A 26,358-nucleotide genomic window follows, 5' to 3' on the forward strand; every position below is an offset into this window, starting at 1 on the left:
TATATTATAAATATAATTAAATTCTAATTATAATTATCAATCAATAAAAAAATCCTCATAGTATTTCTTGATCAGATGAAATCTTCTAATAATCATGCTTATGATTATCAGTCAATAAAAAAAAATTCTCATAATATTTCTTATGAGATATCTTGATGAGATAAACTCTTCTAATTATTTATTATAGGTTATATGCTCTTTCTCATAAATAGATAATATTTTATATAGATTCGATACAAATATATAATAATTGAATATATGAATACGCAAGTACATAAATATGTTAATATATAATATGATTAAGAGATTATGTATCTTTTATCTTCTCTTAGTTATATGAATCAATCAACATAATATTATAAATCTTCATATATATTTTCTTCATCTCTAAATCTATCGTGGTCCTGTCAAGGATAAGAAAAGAGAATAAGATGAATCTAATCATTCTTGCATATTTATATCACTATATAGGATTCGATAATGATGTGCCTATAGATTATATAAAAGATCTTCTAAATGTACGTATCATAATATTTAAACATATCATTATTTGTATGATAGCTGACGTCCTCATAGTTCGATATTTGTGAGATGTTCAAACGGTCAGCTTACCATTAAATAATAATATTTTTTTTATTCAACATGTATATGATTAAGATTAAAATTGGAAATAGGATGACGTGGTTCAACCTCAAAGAGTTTATGTTTTCTAATGATAAAGCTTTAATAATCGTGTTTGCCTAATAAGAGAAGATATTTTGTGATTTTAATGACACATCCTTATTATATTTATTGCAGTTGTACTATGCATTTGAGAGATGGGTATGATGACACGGTAGAAGACTACCAATATCTTCCATTAGACACGTCATCACTCTTTAAATGATGTGATGATCGATTTAAAATTAATACACTTGATCCAACTCAATCAATTGTTATGTCATAATATTAGGATCCCTTCCTGTTTTTTGGAACATAAAAAATGATCTCAAAATGTAGTCTTGATTTATTTGTTTATTTATTTTCTTTAATGACTTTGAAGTTTTCTTCATTAAATACATTTAAAAGTGATTCATAAGTTTCAGTCAATCAAATCCGGTCCATGTGAACCGTCCGGTCCGGTTCACAGACATCGTGCATCACGTGGAGCGATCCCCCGAACGCTTATCTCAATCCGCGGTATACCGGCACAAGCGTTCCCCTATAGAATCCGTACTCTGGGACGGCGATTGCTCCGTCGCATCCCGTCTTCCGTCTTCCGTCTTCTGTCTTCTGTCTTCTGTGATATTCGATTCCTTTCATATGGATCGAGGAACAGGTGAATTGGCGAAAATCCTAGATCCAATCGTTCATCTACTTTGTTTTTATGTTGGACTCGTCGAATTTTGATGAGAACTTTCTTGGTGTTTGATCTTTGGTTCAGTGATCGAGTTTCTGGGGCAAGTCCCTCTATTGCAGCGCCTCCCTAGTTCTTCCCTCCGCAGAATTGCAGAGGTCGTCCAAGTCAAGCATTATGGTGGGGTATCTCGTCTTCTTTATGCTTTTTACCCGAGAGTTCCATTCTTTATTTTTGATGTTTTTTAAGTAATCGTACCAGTAGATGCAGTGTCATTATTGGGAATAATGTTATATTAGATCTTCGATCATCCCATGAGAGGTTGGAACCCTTTCTTTTGTTTTTATTTTTGGAGTCTAAGTATAAATCTTGTGGTTTGTTTGTATTACTGCAATTTCGATGATTCTAGGGTTCTGTTTGAGCGCTCGTTTGGACACTCTTTCTCCTTCTTCTTTTGGAATTAGATCGTAAATAAATGTTAAACAATTATTCTGAATTCTTCGAAGTTGTAAATATCTAGCGGTTTTGCTGGATTTGATGCATGTGGTCGTACTCAAAGATTAACGTTCTTTATGTATATGTCCACGGTCTTCTTGCAGAACCTGGTGAGTATGTTGTCCGTGAAGGAGAACCTGGATTGGGCCTTTACTTCATCTGGGAGGGTCAGGTACGACACGAGCTTTCAATTTTTAGCTTTGCAGGTTAAACTATTATATTGTGAATTTGCCGCATTGCTTCCCAAGGTCCATATTGCTTTTGACAATGGTTTGAGTCTTTGGCTGGCCATTCACAAATTCCCAGACTGGGTATCTTCCTTTTCAGTTTTGGTTTATGATTGTCCTTCCATGCTGGAACTTTAGGAAATTATCTCTTTCTACTTTGTGCCTTCTATTATTTTGTAAAAAAATTCTCTGGAAATCTGAAATCTGCATTATAATAATTTCTGATTCACATTCTTTGACAGGCTGAGGTTTCTGGATCTGATACTTCTGAGAAAGAAAATCGTTCTGAGCTTCAATTGAAACAGTATGATTATTTTGGCTATGGTATGATGCTTACTACTGATGCATGTTTCACTACATAAGGTGCTTCAATACTATGATGAATTTTCCATACCATGCGGTTGCTTCATAATTATGATGCACCTACTGGTGTTGCAACTCTTCTACTATTGAATGCCTGTTTTTCTTGAAATTTAGCACATGCTAGGATTCTTTATAGTTTATTTTCTATTCATATTGTGAAAGTTTGTGTATTAGAAACTTTATTAATAGTAGAGTAGGTTATGAAACACTTGTAGGAAGTTGTCACATATTTTTGCCAAAAGTTGTCTTTTTTTTTTCTATCACTATAATAATTTGGTATGAATTGCTTGTTTTTTTTTTTAATGGTGTTCACTAGTCACAATAGTAGTTTCATGTAAAGCACACATTTTTCGAGCTAAAAGAAATCTTCACCTTGTGTATATTCAGTGCACAAGTTTGGCATACACAACATGAAAAATTATAAATTCAGTCGCAATAAAGCTCAAGAAGCTCATGGAGAAAAAAAGGACAAAACATCTGCTACTAGTTCAGCCAACCTCCTGGAGGAGTTATATGAGCGTGAAAGCCTAATGCAGTGGCAGTATCTGATATATGCCTGGAAGGGACACGAGTTTGAGGAATCAAACTGATGTATTGCAGTCTGAGAAAAGAGCATTAGTTATGTTTTATATTTTTGAATATGTCGTCACTCATCAGGCTACTTGTGTGGAACATGTCTTTAAACAACTTCTATGACATTCAACTGTGATAATTAGCTGACCACTGAAATGTTGTAACTTGTAAGCAAAAAATAATTTCATTTATTCACCAACGTCCTGTAGTATAACTAGGACATGTACTTACTACATAAGGAAAATCGTTTTATGCAGCTAGGAGCTACATGTTATTTGCAAAACTATTTTTGTAAATTGCCTTTTCAATGACAAGGAATTATTTTGGTAGCATACTCTTCATGCTTATGATGCTTTTTACCAGATCTTCTATCTTAAATTCCAACTTTCACTCTTTTTTAGGTACTGGTGGTTCCACTCATCAAGCAAATGTGGTTGCATTGTCCAAGGTAGTTAAATAGTTATAATTTTCAAATTTATTCTTTTATGACTCTGATCCATTAATTCAAGCTATTTTCACAGAAAAGTTTTTTTCCCTTTAACTGATCACAAGACATTTGCAGCTGATCTGCTTGGTGCTGCCAGATGGATATAATAATCTCTTGCAGCCAAAGTCAATTTGGAATGCGGAGGGAATTCCTGAGGATTTCTCACTTGTAGAGCACATATTGCATCTAGAGCCATTAGATGTAAGTTCATTAAATTTGATAGTTTTTGCGACTGATAAATTGTACCAATGGCCTCTTCTCTCTCTCTCTCTCTCTCCACCCTCCCTCCTCTCCTATCTTCTCTCTTATTGCTTTCTTTTGAGTTTGAAGTTTGTTGTAATCTGGTGCTCTAAAGTAAGCTTTATGGAGTTTGGATTTTTATTAGACTACTGCTGATGGTATTTGTTTGAGAACAGTTTAGTCAGTAAATAGTATAAGAGAAGAATGACGAACGAAATTGTAGAGAAAAAAGATCATGAAAAATGAACCAATATATGTGTTAGGACCTTTTTCTGAGCTTTTGAATAATGTTTATTGAGTCTGTTTAGTCCAGTTGTTTATTGAGTCGGTTTGGTTTAGTTAGAGTCAAGTAGAGGTTTATTTAATATTTATTTATTATTAGAGTTCAAGTCCTAATGGACTCTGGCTGGAACTCTATAAATAGGGATGCAACTACTTCTTTTTAGTTATCTATGAAAAACACTATTCTGTCTTTTGACAAACCCTAGGAGGCCGATCCCCTCGAAGTGATCAAGGAGGGCCGATCTCCTCGAAGCGATCAAGGAGGCCGATCCTCGCGAAGTGATCATCCCCTTTCTCTTCTTCTTTTTTACGATAAGACTTTAGGGTCTTATCATTTGGTATCAGAGCATCCCCATTTCTTCCATTTCTTCTACGATAAGACCTTAGAATCTTATCATTTGGTATCAGAGCAACAATAAGACTCCAAGGGTCTTATCATTTGGTATCAGAGCGACGATAAGACTTTAGGGTCTTATTATTTGGTATCAGAGCGGCGATCCTTGGCGTTATTGTTGTGTTGCCATAGCTATCGTTCAAAAAGAAAAAAAAAAAAAAAAAAAACACGAGAGGAAGAAGAAGCCGCAGCCACCCCTGCGTCCCCTGCTTCCGGCCAGCCCACCTGCCGTTGCTGCTCTCCGGCCAGCGCCCACCATCGCCCCGCTTCCTGGCCGGCGACCACCGCCGCTGTTGTTCCCCGGCCAGGAGACGACGCTGCCAGTGTCCATCCCAGCCCTACTGCCGCCGCCCGCCTCCCCTTGCGTCGCAGCGCAGCCGCTCGACCTCTCCTCCTCGACGATCGTTGGTGACGCTGCTCCTAGCCGCACCACCACCGTTGCCTCTCCACTGTCGCCCGCCTCCCCTTAGGTCGCAGTCGCAGCCGCCGATTGTCGCCCTCCTCGCGGCGACCGAAACAGGGCAACTCACGGATTGCCCTTGTTCCCAGTCGCGTCACCACCACTTTTCCCAGCCGCATTGTCGCTGCTCGATCACCCGGCCAGCGACCTCTTCTCCTCGCGTCCCCATCTCGCTCGAGCGAGAAGGACCGCCGGCACCGCAGCCGCCTGTTGCCGCAGCCCCTCCTTGCAGCGGTTGCAGAAACAGAGCTTCCTTTGTTGCCGCAGCCCCTCGTTGATCGCAGCCACGCCTCGAGCGCCGTTGCCTTCCAGCCGACCCACCACTACTGTCAGCCACCGTGCGGCGACCGCTGCTCGCCTCCCAGCCGCCGCTCCACCTGGCTCGGGCGAGAACAACCGCCCCCGCTCCCCCTTGCTCTGCATCTTTTGTAACCGAAACAGGGCAATCACGGGCAACTCACATCTGCTGCCCTTGTTTCCAACCGCCGCTGTCGCCTCGAGCGCCGTCGCCATCGCCTTCCAGCCGCTGCTCCCCCGTGCGACGACCACCGCTCGCCTCCCAGCCGGTGCTCCCGCTCGCTTCCCAGCCGTTGCTCCCCCTTGCTCTCCATCCGTGGTGACCGAAACAGGGCAGTTACCACCGTCGCAGTCGTAGGTCCCCTTGCTGTCGTAGTTGCGGATCCCCTTGCTGCTGCGAACGCCGATTGCCACCACCGTCGCCACTGCTGCCCAGCCAGCGACGACGTCGCTCGTCGCCCAACCTGCCAAGACCCTCGCTGCCTCCTTCTCCACCGCTGCTGCTGCGCTCCGGCCAGCCACCGCAGCGGCGAGCCCTTGCCGGTGCTGCCCCCAACCACACCACCATCGCTGCCTCTCAGCCCTCAGCAGCAGCGATCCCTCCACGCAGTGACTGCAACAAGCATCGTTGCCTCTCACCAGCGCCTCCTTCCGCAGTGTGACAGAAACAGAGCAACGCTGCCTTCCATCCGCGCCGTCGCAGCCCTCGCAGCGGTGCTGCCCCAACCGCACCACCATCGCTGCCTCCAAGCCCTCAGCAACAGCGATCGCAACAAGCATCGCTGCCTCCCACGCGGCGACCGCAGCTACATCCCCGCATCCTCGCAGCAACCCTTCATTCCCATAGTGTTGCCATCGACTACGTCACAATAGCAGCACCGAATAGGACAGTGATTGATGCCCTTGACCAACACCAAAAATAGGAGTTGAGATTACAGATTTGCAGTCTTACGAAATGACCATCGATAACTCAGTGAAAGCACAAATGGAAGCATTGGAAATTAGAATTGAGAACCGGTTACAAGAAGTACTTAATGATTTCAAAAAGGACTTACTGGGGAGCCTTAGTAAATTTCAACAAGGTGGGATCTCAAGTTCTACATTGCAAAGATCTGGAAATACTAGAAAAGGGCTCCAAGATTGTGACACAATCTACTCGTACATGAAGGTGGATGGACAGCTTGCCAAAATTTGTCAGACTTCTACAGTGTTGGAATATCAGAGTAGGTTTTAAAGATTATCAAATCAAGCTAGAGATTGGTCGGAACGACAACTTCTGGATACATTTATTGAAGGGCTTATTCCAGAGATTCGGTGTGAAGTTAAGGCTCGTCAACCCCGCACTATGATAGCTGCGATCTCATTCGCACATCTACATGAGAAAAAAATCAACAGGGAAAATTATGGAAACAGAAGTGACAACAACCAGATGATTAGTAAGCCACTGGCCCCATCTATTCCCAACCAAAGCTTTGACACCCGAAGACTAACCCAAGAACTCAATGAAAGATCAGCAAAGGGTTTGCACTATGATGAAAAGTGGAGTATGGAGCACCAATGTAAACAAGGGCAATATATGATGATTGAGCCAATTGGAGAGGAACCGAAAGCATAAGAGTTGGACTCCGATTATGAAGGTGTGGAAACTGATAAAGATATTGAAGCCATCACACATACAGTGCATGCATTGGCTAGCTATGCTAACCCACAAACTATGGAAATCAGAGGAACTTTGAAGCATCAGCCTGTCATTATGTTGATTGACACGTGCAACACTAATAATTTTATGGACAGGAAAGTTGCAGCCCGATTAGCTTACCGCATTGAAGGCTGTGACAGATTCGAAGTAAAGATTACTGATGGACGGATTTTAACTTGTGATAGCAAAGACCAAGAGTTTCTTGCAATGATTACTATACTAAAAGATCGACCTGTTGCTTACACTGTCAAAAAGTGGAGACCATATTTACTTGATCAACGGGTTGTGATGCGTTGCAGATAGTCTATGGCTAAAGTGCTGAAAGAGAACCTCCCCGAGATTGTTGCTGCTCAGCCTTGAGGACAAGGCTGATTTGAAGAAGGAGGAACTGTTAGGACCCTTTTTCTGAGCTTTTGAATAATGTTTATTGAGTCTGTTTAGTCCAATTGTTTATTGAGTCGGTTTGGTTCAGTTAGAGTCAAGTAGAGGTTTATTTAATATTTATTTATTATTAGAGTTCAAGTCCTAATGGACTCTGGGTGGAACTCTATAAATAGGGATGTAACTATTTCTTTTCAGTTATCTATGAAAAATACTATTATGTCTTTTGACAAACCCTAGGAGGCCGATCCCCTCGAAGTGATCAAGGAGGGCCGATCCCCTCGAAGCGATCAAGGAGGCCGATCCCCTCGAAGTGATCATCCCCTTTCTCTTCTTTTTTCTTACGATAAGACTTTAGGGTCTTATCATTTGGTATCAGAGCATCCTCATTTCTTCCATTTCTTCTACGATAAGACCTTAGGGTCTTATCATTTGGTATCAGAGCGACGATAAGACTCCCAGGGTCTTATCAATATGTTAGATTGTACATATATCTTATTTAACAATTGACACAACTACATGCTGACTTGTTAGGTTACTGCAGTGTGTGTACGTGGCAGGCTATATTACACATGAAAGTATGCTGTAGAGCTTATTTACATTGCATTTCATGAAAAATAAACTCAGTTCATTCTTATTGGACCAACAGAATGTGTTCAATTACTTTTTTTGTCTTATTTTACTTTCGGAGGAAATCTTGTGGTACATTGATTGAGATATATTATTTTTAGATATAATGTCCATGAGTTCCTCTCCCTCTATCCAAGGATGAACCATGCTTAGATTATAGTACGATGAAACGATTCTAAATACTGGTTTCAGAACATTGTTGGACAGTTTTCCGGGCAGTATATTGACCTGTAGCATCCGATACAATTGAAGCTAGTAACAAAGAAATGATTGTTGGCTGATAATGAGCCATGTTGTCCTATAATTCTAGTTTCTTAAGTTGTATAGATTGTTTTCTGTGGGTTTTTTGTTTTAAGTTTCTCATCTTTGTTGTTTCATGTGTTTTGGCAGGTTGACATATTTAGAGGTTTTACCTTGCCAGATGCTCCATCTTTTGGTCAAGTTTTTGGAGGACAGTTAATTGGACAGGCATGCATTAGGAACTTTCTTCAATTTTTTTTCAAATTCATTGATGTGGAATAATATGTTTGATTTGGCTGTCTTTTCTTTTAATATGATACTTTTTGTGTATCAAATTGTAGAAATTCAAATTCTCTGATATATATGCAACTTATACAACCACAATGTGACATAATCTACTTGGTGTCATTTAAATATCCTCCAAATACATGTGTCCTTGTAGCTAATGAGCCTGTAGACTCGAGTTTTCATTTTTGTAAATTAGGATGTTAAAACCTACTCATGGTCTATTAACATGGTCAATGATGAAAATATAGGCAGGGAATTCTGATTTGACCTCTGAGCATCTTACTCAATCTGCTGTTGGTTGCTTGTTGTCACCTATGATATTCAGTGTCAGAGATAGTTTTAAATGCTATTGACTTGTATGTTTTCCTGCTGCAACTGCTAGATTATTAATATGTACATGAAATAGTGCATGCATTCAGATGATTGCTACAGTTTTTTTTTTTTTTCTACTAGATCTATCAGCATTAAAGTTGCATACTTACATCACCTTAAGTTATCACGAGATTGTCTCCTTTCCAATGCACTTAGGGTATGATAGATCCTTCTTAACCCCTTTGTTATGTATGGGCACCTTCTTGTACAGTAGAAGCAAACTACCACATGGTGTCTGCAATACAGGAAAATTCTTTACAACAGAGTATCGCTTTTTCATGGCATCAGATACGTCAATACCTTTCCAGCATGGTATGACACTGCTGTACTGGTTTGGTTAGCATGCACTTACTCGAACTGACACAGTTAAAAGATCAGTTTAGTCATATGTTGGCACCTTGGTGTAGGGTCTTGAGAGCTTGCTGACAACTTCCTAGCGTGGTATGTTTTGACTCTCGCTGAACTGATTGGCACAGTAACCTGATCAAATTCAAGCTCTTACATAAAAAACCCTTTGTTTTAATTTTGATAGTTTGTTATAATGGAATGTTTTTCTAGTCAATTAATTGCTTCTAACATCACAGTTCGTTTGTTGTCTTTTCTATTGGCTGTTTTTTGAATGCTCTTACTCCCTTTTCATCCTTAAATTGTATGAATCAGTGCCTTCACTTGTTCTCTGTATTTTTTTTACCTTTAACTTGGCCTAATCTTCCTTGTAACCACAGCACATTTTTGAGACTTCTATGCTATAGTTTTGTCAAAATGAAAACATGCAGAACATTTGCGACTCCCTCGTGCATTACCATAATAAGTTTGACTATTGCTTTGAGATGTTTTGAAAGTCAGAGACTGATTACTTTTCCTCATCCATTACCCAAGGATTACAATACTGAATGATACCGCCTGTACCGGGCGGTACATACCGGTTCGCCAACAGACCAGTATGCGGACCAGCCTACTACCGGGCAGAACTATTGATCTAGCCCCGTATCAGACGATACGGGATGGTATCCAACGGTAACGGTCGATATTTCGACCATTACTACCTGAAATAGGTCGGTAACAGTCGGTTTCGACCAGTGCCACTCGCTATCGGACGGTATTGGCCTGGCTGCGGTGAGAGAAGGAGCGTCGAGGGAGAAGAGGGAGAAGGCGCTTGAAGAAGAGGGAGAATTAGGAGAACCTCGACACTTCCCGATCCGACATCGCCCTCCCTCGATGATCTTGATCTAGGAGGTAATGGAGAAGCGACGGTTTGGCTTCTTCTTCGTCGCGTTCTTCGCCGAAGGCCAGAGACATCTGCGGCCTTCGATGTCTTCGTTGAATGCCGCAAATGAGGAGAAGAACGCGTACGCTACCTCAGCAACGTTGCCTCCTTTTCTTCTCGTCGTGTCAGACGAGGAGAAGAAAAGGAGGTGACGTCGCTGAGGTAGCATACGCCTCCTTTTTTATTTATATACACACACACCGATCGATATGCCCTGGCGTATTGCTCGGTATGCCCGTACCATATTGAGTAAAGCTCGAAACACCGGTACGGTATGAAATTATGAACCTTGCTATATTCATCAAGGTGTCAGCAGCCTTTATTAAAAATGAAACAACATATTCTTTCCTTGGAAAGAAAAACATAGAAGTCTTTGAAGTTCATTAAATGGTTGGAGAGTGTAAATTAGAGGTTTTTTCTTTTCTTCTCTTTTTGAGACAGTTATAACTAAGATGTTTAGAAAATTTAAGTGCAAATGGTTTAACTATGGTAATTTAATGTCATTATCTTCCATTTGCAATTGAACTTCTGCAATACTTCAATGTTTGTAGCATGAAGCAATTGCTTAGTGCTGGCATGATTTTCTTTCATTTATAACATACCTTTATCACTTTGTTTCTTGTTTGTGCAGGCACTAGCGGCAGCTTCTAAGACAGTGGATTGTCTTAAACTTGCACATAGTTTGCATGTAAACTTTATTGTGGCTGGTGATGTGCACTGTATGTCTTTTGTTTGTTGTGCATAATCTGCATATAATTGAAGTTTGTCTTCATCATTATCAGTGGATGGCAGACCAATGCCTTTTTGTCTGATCTATCTATGGCAGACCAATTTCATGATTTACTGGACTAATATGGGCTGTTTAATTCAAGGTTCACAATACCGTACCGTACCGGTGTTTCGACCTGGGCTCGGTACCGATACGGTACGGTATACCGAGTGGTACACTCAGGTGTGCCGAGTACTGTAGCTCTGCTATAGTGCTACAGTGCACTCGGACCGGTAACAGGCGGTCCATGTACCGGCAACCTGTCGGACCGGTACGTACCGCCCGTACCGGGTGGTACAGTTCGGTACTGCAGACCATGGTTTAATTATAGCTGGTCAATAACCTTGCATCTTGAACTGCATCGTTCACAAATTGAATATGTCAATTTCAAGACGCTGGAACACAAAAGCCATGAAGTGGTTGAATGCAATATATTTGATCAAATTGTAATTTCCACTGTTGAAATTGTTCATTTAAGTCTGCTTTGTATTCATAAATAAGCTGAATTGTATGTGTCATATAAATCTCACTAGTTCATGAATTTAACTGTCGGATTCTTGTGTATGGTTTATTGTCTTAGTAACAAGAGGAATCACATAAGAAGGAGCAAGTTGGCCTTTAAAACTGCATTTATACTGTCAAAAAATTACTGTAAAATTTTGCTGAATATTTTTTCAAAATTTTCATTTGTCTTTTGTAGCACCAATAATATATCAAGTTCATCGTGCACGTGATGGGAAAAGCTTTGCTACTAGACGAGTTGATGCAAGACAACATGGGATTGTCATGTTTACTTTGCTTTGTTCATTTCAGGTAATGCAAAATCAAATATGCTAATTCCTATGCATGGTAATGATGTTACTATGCAACACATTTTTGCATCAAGTAATCACTGGTAGTTGTCTATTTATTGTGATATTGGAGATATATTTATAATGTGTTCAAATTGCTAAGTATAATCTTTTATAATGTTTGTCTTGGGGGGGGTCGTGCAAGAGAATTGTAATAAACAACAGCTTTTTTTGGTTTCCTTGGAGGTTAAGCACATATGAGGTCTAGAGCTATTATATTCTATTGGAAACTTTTATTAATGTACTGAACTTTATTAGAACTCTTCAGATATATGATCATTGTCATTTATTGGACTGTAATAATTTGTTTTTCCTCTATTTTGTTGCCTCTTTTTTTCAGTTAACGACTGACTGTTCCCCTTAAAAGATTCTTTTAACGCCACCCGTTGAAATGTTTTCACCTTTTGAGAATTATGTATTGTAACCAATGAAAATGTTTCATAATTTTTGATAAATAATACTATAATAAACAAGGTCTTCAATTTTGCTTGGTTTGGTAACTAGTATTTACCAATCTGGGCGTGAACCAAGATGCAGATTGCCCCATTTTGAATGATTTGGTTTGATTCATTTTTTAACCTTTTGCCCTAAAATGCTGGAATATTTTAGCCTTTTAGGGTTTGCGAATCTTGTGAGTCATGATCACACACATCTCCCCTCTATGCTACTGGTTGCGCCCACTGTTGCCTGCAGCCTGTCGCATGCAACCGCCCACATGCAATTGCCACACACGTTCTTCGGGACTTTTCCTTTTCTTCTTCCTGCACCATTTTTTTTTCTTCCTCCTCTCCTTCCTTTACCACTTTCACTGCTTCCTCTTCTTCCTCTTCTTTTTTTTTTCTTCCTTCTCTTCCTCCTTCAACAGTATCATGGTATGTTTCTGAATTCCATGTGTAGGTACGTTGAATAGAACGGACCCGTATTGGTCCAGTCATTGACTAGCACAAGTCCGGTACCTGAAATTAAAAGCCTTGATCGTACTTAGTCATATATTTGCAGTTAATACCATGGTTTTAGGTTTTGGGTACCGGACCCATACTGGTCCTTGGTGGGATCAATATGTGCAGACTGACACATGGGATGTTGGTACAGGTCTGGTACTGTTTTAAAGAGTTTCGACCATTCAAAACCCTTTAAACCCTATTTCATGGGTATTTCCTTCTTAATAAAGGCAATATTCATATAATTTAATTGGTTCAAGTTTACAAAACTACATAGATTGCACTGAAGCATGTAACATAAAAGATACAATGATGGAATCTAAAGAGTACCGTTTAATATACTGATAATTTATGAGTCATTTAATAAATAGTGCATAATGAATGATTGTATAATAAGATTATATACTTGTTTCTACTATCAAAACAAATATCTAATTTCACGATGAGTGAGTTAGGATACTCCATTTGATGATAGATCGATGCGGTATCTCTGTGTAGTTCAAGTATAAAATGACACCCATGACATCTGATACTGATATATACCATGTCACTAATGAATCAATGTTGTAGCAGTTATCATTTTATTATTGTGAATCACCTGTGTGGTAAGAGGTTCCTCGAGAAAGTAGGATCTTGGTAAATATAACTGTGTATGATGTAGTGCCCTGAGCTGTTGTTCATCACGATACTGTTGTTGTGTGCCATAAGATGTATCCGACTATGAAAATAGTGACAAACTGTTATCATGCATCAGTTGGCTATAAGATCTAGGATAATATGAAGGCTGAGAGTACGAGGAACTGTTGTCTGACTCAGTATGCTGTAGACTCCATCCCATATCCTCATATAAATCAACAATGTCATATCCCTTTCCTTTATGGCCATAAACAAGCATGTGGATCCTCGTGTTGATGCCCCATACTTTCCCTCGTCATGATAACTCGATGCATGAGCCTGTTGTGACGTCATGAGCTTTGACATTAGTAGCTCAAAAGAGTTATATTTTCAGATGGGAGTAATAGTCATTCTCTGTATCCTTTCATATCATAGTATATGAACCATGATGTAGGTATCAGTTATTAAATGCTCTCCTAATTTTTGTTACATGGTACTTGTCCATGCTGACCTTTATGTAAACTTTTGGTTGAATAAGTACGACAAGCAAATGGATTTCATTGTCATGAAGGTTTTAGTTTTTTAGTTTTCCACTTGTTAGATTATTATGTATATATTGTAATATTTTGTTCAGGTTCAACCATACTGCAAAGTCATATAACAGCCTTACAAGACCACACAAAATTTGATATTTGTGAGGACACAACCTTTGTCTTCGTTTTTTGACTGCCTACTGGAATGGCATGATTGAAATCTGCTTCTCGTCATAACTATGTCATATCTAAATCTGATCCATATGGGTTTTAGTTTTAGCAATTTTATGACTGTTTAATGCATGCATGTGCATGCATGTTCTGTATCATTGAGTATTGTGATCGATCAACTTTGCAATATTGTACAACTGGTCCGCTCCTTTGTCATTAAATTTGTGAATCATACACTCTAAGTGCATAGTATCAGTCTACATTGTTAAGGTTGTCACCAAATTATAAGCTCCACATTGCTTTGAACATGATGAGGACAATTTGCTAATTAAGATATGCATTTGATTTTTCTGTTTTGCTTCGGTGCAGAAGGAAGAAGCAGGCTTTGAACATCAGGAAGTTCTGATGCCAAATGTGCCTGGTCCAGAGATGGTCAGTATCATTTTTATGTTTCTGATGTGTCCTAATTTAAAATTTTAATTTGGCTTTCAATTGCAGCTTCTCTCAATGGAAGAGTTACGAGAAAGGCGAATTACAGATCCTCGTCTTCCCATGTAAAATTGATGAGCATGCCAGATAATTTCTTATGATATGTTTTTGTTATTTGAAGCATTTTTAATGAAATATGCATGCCTTACTTTCAAATAACAGATGTAAATACGTCTGTTCTTGGATTGTCAAATAGTCAGAACAGAAAGGCATCACCTGATGCTGATTGCTGATAGTTCATACTTCATAGTAATAAAAGCTGAATATAGCCATGGCCATTGATTGAGATATAATACAAGTCCAATTTTCTTAAAAGACACATGCACAAATCGAAGCTATTGTCAATTCAGAATAGTAATTCATCATACTAGTCAAGAAGCTGACTGTAGTCAGCTGTTAGTCGGGGTGAATACCTTCATTGTCCTTTTGATCTGTCGCATCTCAATTAGTCCCACATCAAAAGTGGGACTCATTATGATAGTTTATGGGGCTCTAAACAGATCTGCTACCAATAATAACTTGGGTTTTCACATTTTTAATCCATATGGTTTCAAGCTCATTCTATTCAAGTAATTGCTACAGTAATCTTATGGAGCATGCCATGACAATTGGTATCATAGTGGATCTAGTAAAGGCTAACTATGGATAAAACAAGAGACATCCCACTGTGGATCCACAACTGCATTGTGGAGCTCATGTGCCATTAACTAGGGAATGGTTATGACCATATGGTAAGGCATTGGGTCTCAGGTTTTGACATGCATGTCAAGCCTTTGAGCGGTAGATTCTGACATTTCAATTAGTCCTGCATTGAATGCGAGGGAATTATGATGGATAATAGTGCTAGATGGATCTCCTATTAATAACTTAAGCATTCTTAGCTTGATTTTAGATCAGTTATATCCAAGTTATTAGGTCAGATTGCCTATCGAACTGGGTCATGAGATTATTCCTTTCATTTGACTTGTATTTCCCTCACTCTTATGGCAATATACATGAATGTTTTTACAAGTCACATCTCTAGAAAGACCTTGTGAAGTAGTTAATATGGCACATATATGATAGCATATTGGATGAAGAAAAAGTAAAATGTACTTGCATTTGCACATTGAATCATTTTTCTTCTCCGACTAGAACACACAACAATTCAGAACCTCCCATCTGCAGGCAAATTAATTTGTATTAATGAGAAGCCCAGTCAATCCATTTGGCCTTGCAGCTTCCTTAATTGCACCAGTACACAGATGAATGACAAACCTTAAGTGAAGAGAATACAATGTAAATAGACTTTTGTTGAGGAAACCAATTTAGTCATATGAATCTATCATAATTCTGTATCTCAAAGTTTCTTGGAAGTTATTTTTTTGGACATAGTGAAAAAATAGTAGAAACTAAAAGAACTTCCCAGTTAACTAAATAGATTTTTAACAAATGAAAATAAGGAATAGTTTGTCAAAATATCTAAATTGTATGGTTTTAAATAGTAATAAAAACTTATGAGGTAGAACTTAAAAGGTTCCCTTATCCCTAGTTCCTAATTGAATGAGATTATCATGAGCCTGCAAGCAACAATGTTCTTGCCAGAACCACCACAGCTACAAAACTTATACAAATTGTTGCCTCAAGAAAATGGTAGAGTAACTACCAGTCTACTACTGTATGCATATGATAATATCAGTGATCACTAGTTCACCATCTTGTTAACATATATATTCTTTCATGATTGCATTATCATGGGCCAGAATCATTTGATGATAGCCACAATGCAACAAATATAAGATTGTAATATAAGCTTATTAGCTTATTCTTTGGCCTATTAGCTTACTGTAATATAAGGTAATAAAAGGATTGTAATATAAGCTTGTTGTAATGTCAAGTAAAAACAAGCACAATGAGATCTTTGGCCTATTAGCTTATTATTTATGGAAGTCTTCATTAAAATCATATTCAACATATAAATGAAGTATGACCATATGGCATTGGTACATCCAAGATCCTATCTTGTTACTTGTAGGAACTTTCATATGATTATTGTCCCTGGTTTGATTATTCTGACAACAAATTTCCTCCATCATCTTCTGCATACTCTTTGTGCTTATGATGCCTATTGTGGTGTCCTGGTAGTTGTTATTGAAGCCTAACAAATAGCTACCAACAGACACTACCGAAACACTGTTGCTAGAAGAAAATTTGTTCCATGGCCCATAGAGATAAAGTTTTGTGAAGCGGGTGACTCTGCTAACCAATCTCAACCGAGGTAATTGTTCAATTATATTTCTCATGCTATTTGATACTATTTTATGATGTGATGCTTTAAGATGCTATGAATTTCAATTCACATACCACAATTTTTTCCTCTCTCTCTCCCTCCCTCTTCCCCCCCCCTTCTCACATCACAGAATGAAGTATTGGTTTAAAGCAAGAGGAAATCTTTCGGATGACCCAGCTTTGCATAGGTATGTTGTTGCAAATTTGCATCTTCCTGGAATAAAAACTCCTTAATGTGTAATATACACTAAAATATCTCATGATTCTATATCAAGTTCTTCACTTTCAAGTTACACAGTGTACAATTTTGCTTCTTTAATATGTAAGGTTTTAGTATTGCATGTGCTTGGCACTTATATCTTACAAAAATTAATACATATAATGAACATCTTCAATGGCAATTAGGAGGTTGTTTAAAATAAATATATGTAGAAATTTGCAATTATAATTTTAAAAGGTAGACGTTGCACACTAAACATGATTTTGTAGAACAGTTTGTTTATGAAGGATAGAAATGTCCAACTCAGGTGCTATGTCAGTTGTATTCTTAATCGTTGTTGACAAAGTTTCTCACCATGCAAGTAAACAAACTTTAGTCACTTTTTTATAAACCAGTTCTTTAAGAGTCATCTGAAAAACCAGATAAGAGCAATTGAAAAACCCAGAAGCTTATGTAAATAGAGAATAATATTTTCAATTGATTATTTCTCATTTTGGAGATTCAACACAGATGCTTTAATGTTGTTGCTTCTTACAGTTTCTTTATAATCCTTAAGAGCTCCTGGAAACAAAACCAATAAACATCCTTAAGTGTGTTCTTGGATGCCTAAATGCATGATTCCTGGATTTAGTAGAATGTACTATTTCATGGAGAGATAATGTCCCATGTAGGACGCTTGTAACAGAATAAAGATGTCATGAGTGATTTTTCAACTCATATGTCACATCCCAGATTTATAAAATATAATAAATCATTATTTTATTATTCATAATATATAGAATACATTCCTTTTTTTTTTCTTCATCCTTGAATTCACATCCTTGTCTTTACAATAGTAAATATTTTATTAATTAAAAAAGGATCATATTTTCTTGGTAGGGTCATAAGTCTTTTCCATCCAAGCTTTGGATCTATGACAAAGTAGTAGATTATTCTGAAAATAAATATAGGATAAAAATATATCAACAATCATACATGCTGATAGGAACCTTTGGAAAATCATAAAATTAATCTTCAATAGTCGTAAAGCATATACAAATGTTAATAATTTAATACGAAATGATAATATATCGATTCATTATAAAACTTATGCATAAAGAAAACAATGATAATTTCTTACGTAATAAATAAAATCATACATCAGCCACATGTAACACATACATAATAATAATAATATAACAAAGGCGTATATCACAACCGATGATGTACTCTCCCAATAGCAGATGGAGAGTCATACTACACAGGATGAATTCCTTCCAACAACGGATGGAGATAACTCATATCGCACTCCCAACAACAGATGGAGGAATTGTTTAACCGTTATGTTTGACGACCCGTTAATCCCCGAAGGGAATCACCATACCTTCTCTCGACAAGGATACATAAACATCCATGATCATTCATTTGCATTCATCCATTCACTCACACATGCATTAAGAAATCAATATGATCAAATTTTATGAGAGACCATGCTTAATGTATGATCTACTAGACTATGTTCATTGGTGGCTTCGTATTGTGATGGGCTCGTAGCTCCTTTCATAGGTTGTACTTCTAATGTAAATCACTAGCCTAGTCACATCTACTATATGGTAACAATAATATCAATATTATAAACTTAAGAAAAGTAGAAAACTAATAATCATTTTCAAATGACATCTTCAGATAAAATCTTTAAGTTCATCAGATCATAAAGGTATGAAACATCAATCTCTCAATAGTCCTTAATCAATCAAAAACCTAATTGGAATATCTCAATTGACTTAAACCAAACTCAATTCGATTATGATCTAATGGAACTGACCTCAAATCCTTATAGAACGAGTCTTGAATCACCGTAGATTGCTCTAATTTAGATTCGATTGATCTCGATTGGGTCAAGTATGTTTGAACTAGTCAAGTTGGTTTGGAATCATCCTAAACTGACTTTAATTGATCAAACCTGTCTAATCCAATCAATTAATGAGCTCAAACCAATAAAGAGAGAGGAAATCAGACTATGTCATATAGCGTTAGCCTAAACTAAATCGACTCACTTGAGTCTTAGACAAGTCACATGTGTTGCACGTGCCTGTCCCAAGTAATAGGTTGGATAGAGGAATAATAGGTTGGATAGAGGAGTGTCGATGTGTCTAACTCCCAACGATTTCAATAGGCGCTCGGGTGAGGCGAGGTGAGGCCCGAGTGCCTCGTTTCATGTCTAGGCGCCTGGCTTCAAAGAGGCACCGCCTAGGCGTTCGCCCGAGCCCAGGCGCTTCGGGCGAGCGCCCGAGTTCAACCAAGCGACCGAACCAGTGTTTTACATTTGGTTCGGTCTTCGATGCTTTAGTTGGTTCAATGGAACCAACTAAAGCACCAATATCAGCCTCCCAACATTCCTCTCGTGACTTCCCCAACCCTAACCCTACTCGCGATACTACCGCTGACATTTCCTCTCTACTGCCACTGTCTCTCTCCGCTGCCGTTGCCTTTCTTCATTGTCGTTGCTCTCCGCTGCCACTGCTACTGTCACTGCTTGTCATTGCTATCGTTGCTACCGTTGCCAATCGCCGCTCCCGCTCCTGTTGCCGCTGCTCGCTGCTGCTTCTCTCAGTCAGTAGCCTCAATGTTACTCTTACACTGCGCTCTGCTACTGCTACCGCTGCTCGCTTCTACTACTATCGCTGCCACTACTGTCGTTGCTTGCCACTATTGTCGCTCCCGCTCCCATTGCTGTTGCCGCTACTCGTTGTTATTGTTACTCTTAATCCCTCTACTCACATTGACTCGATATTATACTATTAACATTATATTAACAGTATACTATTAATTGTATACTAGTAATAATATTTTTTTATTTATTAGATTAATAATATATTATTTTAATTTTAATACTAATTTTTATTTATTTGAAATTGTTGTTATTGTTTTGAATTTTGAGATTTTTTGTTAATGGGATATAATGATTCTGTAAGATTTTTTTAATTTAATATCATATTTTTATTTAAATAATTATATTTATTAATTATATTATATATTTTTATATTTTAGCGTCTCGCTTCGCTCGAGTAAGTGTCTCGGGCATTTTTGGACCTTGGCGCTTTTTGGCGCCTAGCGCTTTTTAAATCACTGCTAGCACCAATCGCATAGCTGAGTAAGCTTAACTTCACGAATTAGGCAAAGCTTCACTCACAAGTTGGGCTGAGCCTTACCACTGAACTAGGCTATACTAGGCTCGCGACTAGGGTCGTGCCTAGACACATGAGTTGGGAACGTGTTTGACCACATGGACTAGGTCGTATCTAGCCACATGAGCTGGACCATGCTTGGCCACATCGGTTGGGTCGTACCTTGCCACATGGGCTGGGTCGTACATGGCCACATGGGCTGGGTCATGCTTGATCATATGGGTTGGTCGTACCTTGCTATATGGGTTGGCTCCTACTTAGCCACACAGGCTGGGTCATGCTTGGCCATATCACATGGCTTAGTCATGTCTAGTCACATGAGCTAAGTCATGCTTAGTCACATGAGTTGGGTTGTACTTAGCCACATGGGCTGGATCGTACATAATCACATGAGTTAGATTGACCCGGTCTGACAGATCAACCTAACTCAAGTCAGACCCCAATTAGACTCCTCTTTATCAAATTAGATTTCAATATTTTAAACTATTAAAGAATAACTCAAATCCATGAATTAAAGAATTTAAATTCATGATCTTAAATTTAAAACTAATTAAATATTAAAAATTCACACATAATTCTTGAAACATAGATATGTCGAATTAAATAAATTAGAACTAATATGTTAATCCAAAAATAAGAATTTTAATAATTAAATTAATATTAAAATTTATTTAAGCTTAGGAGATCAATATAAATCAAATAATCATTCTAACATCACAAATCAATTATCATTATTTACTAATCATGAAATTTCGAAATTAAAACATCATTATGCATCATAAAATTATAACAATTCCAACATCAAGATTTCAAAACATAAATCAAAGCTAATTAAAAAAGAAAGGATCCTACCTCTCATTGGCTATCCTTTTCTCGAGATCATCTCCTTGGGAAGTCCTCTTCTCAATCCTTCCATTGTCAAGCTCGGTGATGAATGAGGGAGGAGTAACCCCTTTTATATAGGAGAAGATGAGATCTCCCCGAAAGGTAAATAATAATTTAATTTTAATTTATTTTTATTTTGCTTTTACTTACAAAAAGAGAAATATAATATTCATTTTTTATGGTTCACACATGAAAATGAAATATAAACTATTTACTTCCTAAAAATCAAATCACTCGTTAGGAAATAAATCAATTAATAATTTAATTGATTAATAGAATTCCTAATTTGTCCACATGATTAAGGAAATCAAATTTAATCATTTCCTTAACTATAGTATACAAACATGGAAGTTAATAATAAAGTAATACATTATTTATAGCAATTAATTTATGTTGAGAAATTATCGGTGATTACACATATCCCGTCAGAAAAAAAAAGGGCGCACTTAGTGCATGAGACTCCTGCCAATGCGGGGTTTGGGAAGGTTAATGTATGCAGCCTTATCTTTAAATATTTAAAGTGGTTTCCGTGACTTGAACCCTGATCTCCTAAGTCGGACAGGAGCAACCTTACCATTGTACCAAAGAGCTACCATAACCTGTCAGAACTGTTCAATATAAGACAAAGGATAACTTCATTGCCTTGCATAATCACCGAAATGGTGCTCTTCAACAAAGCCTCCGTAGAGGGCCCTAATAGTACAAATTTGCACAGATGATCCAGGATCAGATGACTCTGTTGCTGATCTGAAACTTGCCCACCATCTTCATCTCTTCTATTTTCTTTTCTATTCTTTCCCTAAATCATGACTCAACTCTGTGAGAAGACAAACAGAAGTCGGAAGCCTTCATTCTTCTATAAATTGAAAGGGTTCTCAAGTTAGTAAGTCACAAAGTCTTCACTTACCAAATCGGATGAGTCACCTTAAAGTCCTCAATATCTGAAATCTAATCCTAATTTCTAGATATTATGATCTCTTCCATCAAATCCAAAGTCTAATATTGTCAAGAAACAAATTATTTAAAATGGTAGTAATGATTTTGGAAAATAAATCATAGAAGGCAGAAACTTTGGGGCTTTCAATATTAGTAGTAGGATAACCTCAAAACGAAAGTTGGTCAAGCCTTCAATTTTGTTAAGGTCCAGTAGATTGTAGACTGTTGAAGACAATTGGGAATCGTTGAAGCCAAAACCAATTTCTCAAGTGGTAGACAAGGCAGAGTATGGAGGAAGAGATCAGGGAAAAGACAAAGCAGAGTCCACACCCCTAATACTTTACATCTTGCTCAGGGCCAGAAACATGTTGGGTTAGGTTAGTTGATGTGGGTAAAAGATACATAAGGCTAACCAAATTTAATCCGGCAAAGAAACTTTTCAGGGTTCCTGATTAGCAACCAGCCGGTATGGGTCTGCTTGAGTTTTCTTTGCAGCTTAGAGGTGGTTTACCTTAATTCGAAGGGAAAAACACTTATTTCTGATCGGCAGGATTCTCAAAGGACATGAAAGTTGCTTGATCCAAACATGAACTAATCCAACAGCACACATGCATGCACCCAACATGCAGGTCGAACATATTAGGTCAAGACAATCAGGTTAAGCCAACATCTTATCACAGTCCTTGATTGGTATGAATTGTGAAGTGGCAAAGCGTTAACTGTGGATTAGCCCACATATTAATGACTTTGATTTGCAGAATGGACTGCATGTCTATTATGGTAAGTCAGTACAGTGCCATGTTACAAAGGGAGAAAAGAACCTTTTTCAACCAGCTATCTATATGAATTTGAATGTTTAATTTGTCAACTTCTGCTTCATTTTTTACTGCTCTGTTGTTTATTGTTGAACAGGACGGCTGTCGATAATTTTAGTCTTTGGTTGGTTCTGGATTCTGGTGATGCCTTTGTTGATCATGCTTTTTCTGTCCACGACTACTTGACATTGATTACATTGCAGATGTGTTGTAGCATATGCATCAGATATTGTGTTTTCTGGTGTCAGTCTAAATCCTCACCGGAGAAAGGGACTGAGGACAGCATCACTAAGTCTGGACCATTCGTATGTCCTAAGAACCTTTTCCTGCTTGAGTTTGTCTGCTTTAGCTTAGAACTTCTAGTGCTTAAAAAGATTGTAAATCTTTTATCCCCTTAGATTAGATTAAGGTTCCCTTCTAATGATTACAGCTTTATGCTCTTAAAATTTCTTGTCAACCTATTTTTGTTAAATATTCATTCTAAATTGGAGCTATACTAAATACTAATCATCATTAGGCTTCCTTCTTTCTTGCACTGATAATTTCTTTTATCATTTTTTTCCTAGATTTATAAGACATGGAATGGAGATGAATTCAGTTTATTCATCTATCATAATAACCAAGCTCTTGAAGGCGTCGCATGAGATAAGGCCAGGATATTTATTTGGTCATAGTAGAGTGACATATGATTGGATAAGTATATTGTTGTCCAAAAAAGCTGGTCTTGGAAATCATACCCATAACCATGGATTATGGGGATATACCATAGCATTAGACACTTGTGTTAGACCTATAAATGACTCATTTATTTTTAGGAATTGGTGCTCTTACTTTGTATGAAGTGATGCATTTCATTTGCTTTCTTTTATTTTTCCTTGTAGCATAACCCTATGTGAGACACACAAAGATGAGCTAGAATGAAAGAACTAATAGATTTATTCCACCCAAAACAGGGATGGGCTAGGTTTATGACCTTATAAGTCATGGAATCAATCCGATCATCAGATTATAAATTTATTTCATTCAGACCACCTTGGAATAGGCTCGTGTACATTCTTATGATGGGTCATAGATACTTTGTCTACTAATGGATTGCTATGTGGTCACATTCTATTTTGGATTAGGAATAGGTGTAATCAGACTTAACTTTGGCTTATCTATTTGGGTATATTCACTTCTGTTTTTGGGCTTCTATTGAATCAAAAAATATGTTTGATTGTACATCTTGTTGGTGTATATAAGGTATCCTCCAACTAATTAAAATCAAAGCAATTTCACATATGATGTGGGCCTATAAGATGATCGATCGATATAAATACTCCAAGACTCCACCTTTGTTATATATTTCATGTGTCATGTTAGATAGATATCATATGCATTGAATACGATTCACTTTCAAGATATTGTAAAGACACGGACTCGAGATCTTGTGCTAAAGAGTGTGGAGGTTCAAATTCTCTTCGAGGCACAATATTGAGAATGCTCACTGAATGCGCAATTCAATAACAGATTTCTTCCTTACTTTCTTTGCTCATCTCTTCACTCCTCTCTTTCTTCTTCACAAAGGCTGCAGCCTGAAACATCCTAAGTCCACAAGTTCAAGATTGATACCCAAGTCCCAGATTATCCTTTATTTTTTTCCACTGTCCCACTTCCCCTATTCTATATTCCTATTAGATGGATGCCACCATAAAAAAAAATAAAATCTGGGTTTTCTTTTCCTTTTTCTTATAGAATGTAGATCTATTTAGATCTGCCATATAAAATCATTTTAATTCCTTCAGTCCAACTCTAGCTCCAAACTCTGCAAATTCTGTGTTGTTGGCATGCCTTACTGGCACCAAAACATCAAACTTCACTGATACCATCTGGCTTTTGAAACCTGTTAAATTATTTGTAAATTTTTTGCCATCAAAATTTTGCCTTGCTCTTTCCAGTTTAAGAGAGTTGAACAAGTATAGTAATAAAGTGTTTGATGGTCTTGTAGAAGGTTGCTCCAGTTCCACAATGCAATCAATCTGGAATGTGCCATAGGTATGGCTTAAAAGGGAATTGAACATGCTACTAGTGTTTTTGAGTACTCCAACGGTCCAACCATCCACTTTTAGAACACAGCTTCGACATTTAAGTTGATGGAGGACCCTCTGCAACTAAGTGCTCAAATTGGATCAGTAATTGAATAAAAATACAAACTTAATGTTAAGGTCTACATATTATTGTCATATTGTTATGTGGACAATCTCTCTGATTAAGGTGGTCAGGTTCCAAGGTTCCTTTTATATATGACTATGGAGTTGATTCTCGTCCTAATCATTTCACTTAGACTTCTTGTTGGAGCTATGGCAATTCCGATTGGACAAGACGTTCTGAGCTGATTAAGTTTTACTCTGTTGGTAGCTGACTGGGAGCATAGATTGTTGGGCTCTGAAGAAAAGACATAGCACATGAAATCAATTCCAGTAGTCGTGGATAGATTCCTACTTAGACCAGGTATTTTGAGGTAAAAGGGAACAATGACAAGCTTCTTAGGTTAAAATATATTAGATATTCGCTAGTTTCTTATTTGGTAGGTTCACCAATGTAAAAAACATGAGGACGATCCCAACATGAGGCTTCTGTCAGTACCAAGACCAGGAAGGATTGATGTGCACAGCTTTGTCCCTCGCAAACAGATTGGTTATTTGCAATGTACTAACCTCTGCAAGCCCGACTTATATTTGGTAAAACATTAATGTCAGATATTTTCATGTGGTTTTGGTTTTTGGAGGAAAAATTCATGTTCTGATTTTCTCAAGTCTTAAATGAATGATCTGAGTTCTGTGATTTGTAATATTTTTCTTCTTCAAATGATTTTATCTTTATAGCGGATCATGTATTTGAACTTGATCAAGTTTTCCTAATGCTGATTCCTCTTTTCCCTTTTGCAGAGTTTGGTTCCACAGGCCTGTAAGAGCTGATGATTGGTTGCTATATGTTGTTAGTATTTGATCAAACATGTTGCTAAAATGTCTTACAAATGCATTTTCTCATTCTGTTAACTTCCATTGACACAGATCGAGAGCCCGTCCGCCAGTGGAGGCCGTGGGTTTGTTACTGGTCAGATGTTTAACAGGAAGGGAGAGGTAGTTATTTGATTTTCTCATGTTAGGATCTCATTATCATGCACCCACTGATCTTTGGAAACTGTTTCGTGTTTCTATGCAGCTTATTGTGTCATTGACCCAAGAGTGTCTAATTCGAAAGCATATTCCGCAAAACCAAAATCCGAAAGCAAAGCTCTAAATGCCATCTCAGAGTTAATTATTGATCGAGGAAGGTGATTATTGTTGTTTGTTTCTTGTACATTATCAGCTCGCTGCTCTCCGTCACAACGATGATTATACGATGATTATTCTACGAAAATAAGTTCAGTCGAGCAGATAAACACCCGTTTGGCTGTCTATTTTTCTGTACTCAGGACTGGAAATAAGCTCTATAATTTGTGGTGTAATATATTTAAATGAATCAATTATTTAACCTCATTTGTGGTGTAGTTTGCTGAGGCCAACCATAATTATTATATCATGGCTTCCACATTTATACCCGCAAGATGGATGTATTTGTGTCCATATGCTACTTTAAATCATGCATTAAACAGAGAATAAATCATGTATTTTATTTGTATATC

At 37.8% G+C, this 26,358-nt stretch overlaps 1 protein-coding gene across 3 annotated transcripts; it reads left to right on the top strand.

Moving 5' to 3' along the window:
- Positions 1-1,173: 1,173 nt before the first annotated feature.
- LOC135583062 (acyl-CoA hydrolase 2-like) lies at positions 1,174-26,279 on the top strand. Of its 3 annotated transcripts, none has more exons than XR_010498840.1 (17): positions 1,174-1,318; positions 1,424-1,516; positions 1,936-2,003; positions 2,301-2,382; positions 3,396-3,442; positions 3,557-3,682; positions 8,255-8,332; positions 10,663-10,750; positions 11,501-11,613; positions 14,281-14,343; positions 14,410-14,465; positions 16,559-16,657; positions 16,800-16,856; positions 22,789-22,996; positions 25,619-25,667; positions 25,745-25,813; positions 25,896-25,954. XR_010498840.1 is itself a non-coding variant. In XM_065164262.1 (17 exons), exons 1-17 carry the CDS (start codon positions 1,303-1,305, stop codon positions 25,971-25,973), a joined length of 1,284 nt encoding a protein of 427 aa, XP_065020334.1. In that variant the 5' UTR covers positions 1,174-1,302; the 3' UTR covers positions 25,974-26,279. The 3 variants fall into 3 exon arrangements, 2 of the variants coding, with proteins under 2 accessions (XP_065020334.1, XP_065020336.1); XM_065164262.1 differs by having other exon boundaries at positions 22,895-22,996; positions 25,896-26,279; XM_065164264.1 differs by lacking the exon at positions 22,789-22,996 and having other exon boundaries at positions 25,896-26,279.
- Positions 26,280-26,358: the final 79 nt, after the last annotated feature.

The sequence above is a fragment of the Musa acuminata genome, chromosome BXJ3-8 (assembly GCF_036884655.1).
Source record: "Musa acuminata AAA Group cultivar baxijiao chromosome BXJ3-8, Cavendish_Baxijiao_AAA, whole genome shotgun sequence".
NCBI lineage: Eukaryota > Viridiplantae > Streptophyta > Magnoliopsida > Zingiberales > Musaceae > Musa > Musa acuminata.